A 7,727-nucleotide genomic window follows, 5' to 3' on the forward strand; every position below is an offset into this window, starting at 1 on the left:
GAGAAAGAAAGAGCAGAAAGACAATGAGTTATCAGACAGGGGAGTGCAGGGAGTAGTGCCACCAAAGAGAGAGCAGGATGAATAATACATTTTGCAGATATTTGGGAACTATATGCATACAATAAACAATGTGGCAAACTGAAGTCCAAGAGAAGCAGACACAAGACACAAGTAAGATCTTGACTTCCCACCCCTAGAATCACCATGATAGACTGGTCATATCATGACAGATAGGTCCATAAATATTTGGACTGAGACAACTTTTTTTGTAATTTTGTTTCTGTACATTACCACAATTAATTTTAAAAGAAACAACTCAGATGCAGTTAAACAGCAGACTTTCAGCTTTAATTCAGTGGGTTGAAAACAACAAAATTATTGCATAAAAATGTGAGGAACTAAAGCCTTTTTTAACACAATCACTTCATTTCAGAGGCTCAAAAGTAATTGGACAATTGACTCAAAGGCTATTTTATGGGCTGCTGTGGGCAATTCCTTCATTATGTAATTATCAATTAAGCAGATAAAAGGCCTGGAGTTGATTTGAGGGGGGGGCTTGTATGTGGAAGAATTTTCGGTGAACAGACAACATGTGGTCAAAGAAGCTCTCCATCCATGCAGGTGAAACAAGCCATCCTTAAGCTGCAAAAACAGAAAAAACACATCTGAGAAATTGCTACAATATCAGGAGTGGCAAAATCTACGGTTTATTACATCATGAGAAAGAAACAAAGCACTGGTGAACTCAGCAACACCAAAAGACCTGGACGTCCATGGAAGACAACAGTGGTGGATGATTGCAGAATCATTTCCATGGTGAAGAGAAACACAACAACCAACCAAGTGAACAACACTCTTCAGGAAGTAGGCGTATCGATATCCAAGTCTATCATAAAGAGTAGACTGGATAAAAGTAAATACAGAGGGTGCGCTGCAAGGTGCAAGCCACTCATAAGCCTCAAGAATAGAAAGGCTAGATTGGACTTTGCTCAAAAACATCTAAAAAAGCCAGCACAGTTCTGGAAAAACAATCTTTGGACAGATGAAGCCAAGATCAACCTTTACCAGAATGATGGCAAGAAAAAAAGTATGGAGAAGGTGTGGAACAGCTCATGATCCAAAGCATAGCACATCATCTGTAAAACATGGCGGAGGCAGTGTGATGGCTTGGGCTTGCATGGCTGCCAGTGGCAGTGGGACACTAGTGTTTATCCATGAGGTGACACAGGTCAGAAGCAGCCCAATGAATTCTGAGGTGTTCAGAGACATACTGTCTTCTCAAATCCAGCCACATTGATTGGGAGGCGTTTCATAATACAGATGGATAATGACCCAAAACATACAGCCAGAGCAACCCAGGAGTTTATTAAAGCAAAGAAGTGGAATATTCTTGAATTGCCAAGTCAGTCACCTGATCTGAACACAAATGAGCGTGCATTTCACTTGTTGAAGACTAAACTTTGGACAGAAAGGCCCACAAACCAATGGCAACTGAAAGCCGCTGCAGTAAAGGCCTGGCAGAGCATTAAAAAGGAGGAAACCCAGCATCTGGTGATGACAATTAGTTCAAGACTACAGGCTGTCATTGCCAGCAAAGGGTTTTAAATCAAGTATTAAAAATGAACATTTTATTTTCAGCTTTTTAATTTGTCCAATTACTTTTGAGCCCCTGAAAAGAAGTGATTGTGTTAAAAAAAGGCTGTGTCAGAGAATGTTTAGTGTTAGCAACCTCACTATAAAAATATATGGGAGACTTTCTTAGGCCTGTCTCACAGTTGGCTTTGTTGAATTCTCAGACTTGTTATGTTGGCTATGGAAATGAAAATCAAATTCTGCCATGCTTCAGTCAAAATGGAAAATATCAACTGCATATGGTCTTTTAAGCCCCACTAAATCAAACTTCAAACCAGGCAAATTCATCATGCAATCATGTTGACTAGTGTAAATAAAACATTTTACCTTTTCGGAAGGAACTACCATTGCTCACCAAGCCCTCCCTTCTCATTTATGGATGTTTTTTACTATAAATACACATGGTTTTCAGTATAATCCAACTTTGAATTCTAGATGTTCCCATATGATTACCCTTTAACTAGATATGTTCAGAGGTGAGAATGTATAATGCAGTTAGCCTGATTTATTAAAGCTCTCCAAGGCTGGAGAGGATACACTTTCATCAGTGAAGCTGGGTGATCCAAAAAACAGGAATAGATTTGTTAGCAAATGTTTTCAATCCTGTACCAGATCTATTCCAGGTTTGCCAGAGCACACAGCTTCATTGATGAAAGTGTATCCTCTCCAGTCTTGAAGAGCTTTGATAAATCAGGCACAGTGTGTGAGCACATTTGGTTTCTAAAACAGGTTGTCTGCCTACCACTTTGCTTTTATACACTGTATTCAGTAGAATTTGCCTTGTTTAATTTTGGGTTCAGTTGGGCTTTAAAACATACCCATTGTATAAAGCAAAGCTCTGTTTAGGATGCTAGTAACTCTAATATCCAATCTAAATAGAAACAAATAAAGTAAACTTGTGATGAGACGTGTGGGAAAAGATAGGAACATATCTTACATAACAAGTTAAATGTACTATTAATTCTAATATTTATTAATGTGCTTGTAATTCTAGATAATGGGCCTGATTTAATGAAGTTCTCCAAGGCTGGAGAGGATACACTTTCATCAGTAAAGCTGAGTGATCATGTAAACCTGGAATAGAGCTCTTCAAAGTAATTTGCTAGCAAATGTTTTGAATCCTGGACCAAATCCATTCCTGGTTTGCTGGATCCACCCATTTTCACTGATGAAAGTGTATCTTGTCCAGCCTCAGAGAGATTTAACCCCCCTAGCGGTATTGCCCAGTGTGACTCGAGGGGTGGTATTCCCGCGTCACACTGGGGGTAGCTTTTACTAAAAAAAAAAACACCTTGCTCTGTCGCTGTCCCCCGGCATCCTGCTGGTCCTCGCAGGTCTTTGGAGCATGTCCTTCCCCTCGATCTCCATCTGGCAAATGCAGCGACGATCTCCGGGGTTTCCTGGTGACGTCGGTGCATGCGTTGGTGCGGGCAGGAGGATTGGCGGGAAAATCAAAATAATTTTGTATTGGATTCAATACAAAGTAGACGTATTGAGTCCAATAAAGAAATCTTCATATGATATATATAACTGTTTTTTATATATGTTATACGATCTACTGTACAGTTATATTACATGTTTAAATATATATTTTTTTAACAGCTTTTTGTGTTTTGTTATTTAAAGAATATTAATAAATGTGTTAAATTTATTAAATATTGGTGAGTTATGCCTAAGAATTATAGCCTACAATGAAAAATACATTTCCATGCAAAAAATTGTACCGCTTTTTGCATTTAAATGTGGACGGAATAAGACCGCTTAGGGAGGTTAATAAATCAGGCCCATGTATATAATGTTCTGCGCATTTCTGCAATGCATGAACATTTTTCCATGTTTTATTTCTTAGGAGCAAGTGCATAAAAATCCCTTGCAGTCCTGGTAGAAATTACTGATCACCTACTCTCCTATTGTGGGTTGACAACACATTGTCTTTGTTGCTCCATTACAAGAAAAGGTGTCAGCCCTGCCAATTTGTCTTTTGCTAAGAACACCTTTCCCTCTTAACTTCACAACATGGAGGGGTCTACCTACCTAAAGTTAGGTAGACCCATTTTTACACATAACCTTTATTAACCAAGGCTATAGACTAAGAATACAATTCAAATTACTACAAGCCCTTTCCTTCAAACACATTTCATTTTATAGGTTTAGGCATGTTAAAATACTCTTCTGTTCCAGTCTGTTAAGGGACTAAGGAATCTAAAACCTTTTGTAGCACACTGAGAGTGGGTATGTCACGTATAGCTTTCTATGACCCACCAATACACCACAGCCAAACCTGGTGAGTTTTTATATTTTAAATTGAAATAAAGCTGCTAGGACCTGCACAGGTACGTACAACTCTGCAAGTTATTCCATATGTATTCACTCTATTTGCCCATGTGAGCACTTTTTTTCTGTGTCTATTGAATCCTCTATTGAGTACAATCCTCTTTCAATTACAGTGGTCATGGTAAACGGTGATCATCGAATTGGTATATTTGCAAAACGAGCTATCCAAGCTGGGGAAGAATTGTTCTTTGACTACAGGTGAGAGCTAATGGAAAGCTTCAGTTAGGCTCTCTATCAGGCTTTTAGTGTCACTACAAATTCATTATTAATAAATATAAATATTAGGAAGAGATAGAGTGGAGAAAAGAAGGAAAAGAGGGATCTTTTTAAGGCCCTTAGTATGTAAATTTAAAAAATTCAAATTTTATTAGCAATTTCAACAATTCAACTTAACAAAGTAAAATAAAATCTACACAGAGGTAATTTTTACATACTCGGTTTTTAAATATATACTCAGTAATTTGCATCTAATTTGAGGGTCACAGAAGTAAATAAAGCTTTGCAGAGATGTTGTGGTAAGTTTCTCCAGACGCATTTCACCTACATAGAGGCTTCATCAGGGGATTTTGAAACTTGGAAACAGGGACTATAGAAAATAATATAGAATTATATTAGAAAAGCATGATTAATATGTATAACTAATTAATTACATGTTACACCAGTCAAAAAGTATAGTAATAAACATCATTCATTTGAGATAAACTTCACTTAGGGGATTGTGGTTTCCAAAAAAGAAGAAAAAAGGGGTGCATAAGTTAAATACAATTGTTTCATTTAAATTCATAAGGGCAAATGTCTTAATACATTAGTAATCCATATAATGATACTTTGTTAATACATAGACAATTACGTACATGTACAACCTCTGAGATTTCAAATGGATTGATTGGAGTGAGTTACTTAATTCATATGAGCTAAATATACAGGCTGCATTGAATATTAGTCAGTTTTTATCTGCTAGAAAATATAATTAGTGGTAACAAGTATGTTCCAATAAGAAATATGATTTCATAAGGAAAAATGTAAGGATGGGACTTAAATTCAATTAGGTTATTTTGAGCCTACATAAAGGCCTACATATGTGTGCCTAATACACATCATTTTCTGATAGTTTGGAAGCATCCAAAAATATATAGGTCTCTGGGTAGGTTAATAATAAATAACACATTTATTATGCTGACTTTTGTCACTAAGACAGAAAGTTAAGGGAAAACCAACATTTTGAGTTGTCATTGGAGCAGTAGTTGAATAAAATACTCCATTGGGAACAGCTGTTTTGGGGACAATTCTTTAGGATACAAATTTGGTTTAAGAGATTTCTCTACTTTGCATCTTTGGAACAGAAAGTGAAGGAAAAAATAACCTGAAAAAAACTTTTCCCTGCTCTGTATAGGGGTTGGCAACATATGTAGAGCATCACTTTTATCAGTAAAGTTTCAGAACATAGCAAAGAACGCTGTTCATCAGCTTAATATTACACAGCAAAAGTGACAACCACTTGCAGGACAGGATGTGTCTGTAGAAGTGAGAGCCATAATTTGTCCAAAATAGCGGCCAAAGGCAGCAGCAGGGGGAGAGGAACAGGGCCTATGCCCAAAATATTTCACTGCCTTGCTCATTGAATAGATAGATTTGTATGCCTGTACACCCTAACAATAATTTTTGCCTTCTTTACAGATACAGTCAGGCGGATGCTCTGAAATATGTAGGCATAGAACGAGAAACTGACATTGTCTAATCTCCTCCTGACACTGTTTTTTGGATTGTGTATCCATTGTATTTTTTTTCTCTGGCACTCAACATTTTTTGTTTGTTCTGGCACTTCTTTGTGAAAATATTTGTGTGACAGAGCTACAGTCAAACTGCACTGTAGTCATTACATTGTTAACTTGTTATTTGAAAGTTATGTTCAACACCAGGTCTGGGCACTTTTTTTTAAACACACCTTGTGATTTCTAAGACATTAATGTTCTAAATGCTACTAGTTCTTCTCCCAAGGTTGATAGTAACTGTTGGTAAATTGTTGTTTGTATTATTGTATAGTTTTATTGTTCCTTAATTTGATGCTGAAAATGTAATAACCCTGAAAAGAGATATTTATGTTCTGGACTAAAAAGTAAATAAGACAACTTTTCAGAAACTGAAGGTTAATTTTGTTTAGAATCAAGCACACTAAACCACAGGAGCAAATCAGAGAGGTTTGTCAAATGCATCCTGTAAAATCATTACTTTATAGTCTCCCAATCAGGAGTACAAAATCCTGATTTGCAGGTATCCAACTCATTAGTTTTCACAACTGATTACCAGGATTAATATTTTGTGAACCTATGATGACCAAATTTGTCATCAGAAGCCCCATTCTTTCTTCCAGGCAGTCTGGAAGTTTTAAGTTTTTGATTTGTTTGTTCTGTTTCTGATACTTTTAAAGAAGTCACGCTTCTTTGGTTAAGTTACATTTTAACATAATGTCAATGTTTACCCTAATAGGAAAGTAAAACTGACCCCTTAAAGAGACACTCACCTTGCCTATTATGGCAAAGTGACAATATGTTGGTAAAGGTCCCCCCTGTAATTTGATTCATATTTCTGCCATATTCTGGCAGTGAAGGAAAGGACAGTGATTGGTTTTCAGTTGAGTGTTGAAATGAAGACAAGTCGGCAATTTGTATTTTAATTTTTTATTGTTGTTAGATCGAACAGTGATTATATACCTCAATGTATAATTATATGAACATTGTACAAACATATAGGTGCACTCTATATAGTACAGACATCATACATCTTTTTGTATGTACATATGTAGTAATTATTAGTATCCATAACCAGAACTGATCTTTGTGCAGTTTAGTATTTACATAGTTGTTACATTTGCTTAGACAATTCCAGTTTGTTCTCAGTTGATGGAACCATAAAAAAGTTATCTGTTACAAGATGTTCTTGTTGTATTGCATCATTTGTTCTTCAAAAAATAAATCTGGATTTTATCCAGGCCCTATATTATCTGAAATAATCATATCCTCTAATATGTACTTATTTTCACTACTTATAACAAGTACCTTGAGCATACAACCAGGGAGGGAAACTCATAACGTTATACTGGAAACTTGTCTTTGGGTAAGTTTTCTAAATGGTCTACTTTGTATATATTGGCATAATGATTTAATATATATATATATATATATATATATATACACACAATTGCTTCTGGCCCAAGCAATTGTGCTGGCCCTTTATAGCTGCATGTAGAGTAACATACAGTGAATTAACAGACACTACCTCAAATACCAATATTGCAGCTTTAAAGTTCATACTAAAGTGTTAATCTAAATCCAAGAGGAACGATGTTATATTTGTCATCAACAAACATTTAGATTAATAATTACATAAAGACAGATATGTTTAAAGTCCTTTAGAGCAGAGGTCCCCAACCCCCTGGCAGTGGACCGGTCCATGGCTGGTGAGTCGGGGGCTGCAAATGGCAGGAGGCAGAAGCAGAGGCAGCAGTAGCCCTGGTGGACCCTAATTGCTCTAATGCTAGTGACAGTGTACCAGCAGGAGCGCGGGCGGCTCTCCTCACACTGCTTACACAGGAGCTGCTAAGAATGGCAGAGCAATGTATGTAAGGCTTACACTTCTCTGCCATTCCCAGCTGCTCTGCCACCTGACAGCACAGCGACTCTTTTACACTACTCTGCTATTCTCAGTTATTGTGCTGACAGGAGGCCGATCTGCTGAGAACAGCAGAGTAGTGCAAGCTGTAC

At 36.9% G+C, this 7,727-nt stretch overlaps 1 protein-coding gene across 2 annotated transcripts in view; it reads left to right on the plus strand.

Moving 5' to 3' along the window:
- Positions 1-6,976, plus strand: part of EZH1 (enhancer of zeste 1 polycomb repressive complex 2 subunit) — a 48,127-nt gene extending 41,151 nt beyond the window's left edge. For both annotated transcript variants that reach the window (XM_072403969.1, XM_072403970.1), the window contains exons 21-22: positions 4,080-4,164; positions 5,644-6,976. In XM_072403969.1, the coding sequence (XP_072260070.1) occupies positions 4,080-4,164; positions 5,644-5,704 (146 nt within the window). In that variant the 3' untranslated portion in view covers positions 5,705-6,976. The remainder of the gene's footprint in view (positions 1-4,079; positions 4,165-5,643) is intronic.
- The last annotated feature ends 751 nt before the right edge of the window (positions 6,977-7,727 follow it).

This window comes from Pyxicephalus adspersus, chromosome 3 (assembly GCF_032062135.1).
Source record: "Pyxicephalus adspersus chromosome 3, UCB_Pads_2.0, whole genome shotgun sequence".
NCBI lineage: Eukaryota > Metazoa > Chordata > Amphibia > Anura > Pyxicephalidae > Pyxicephalus > Pyxicephalus adspersus.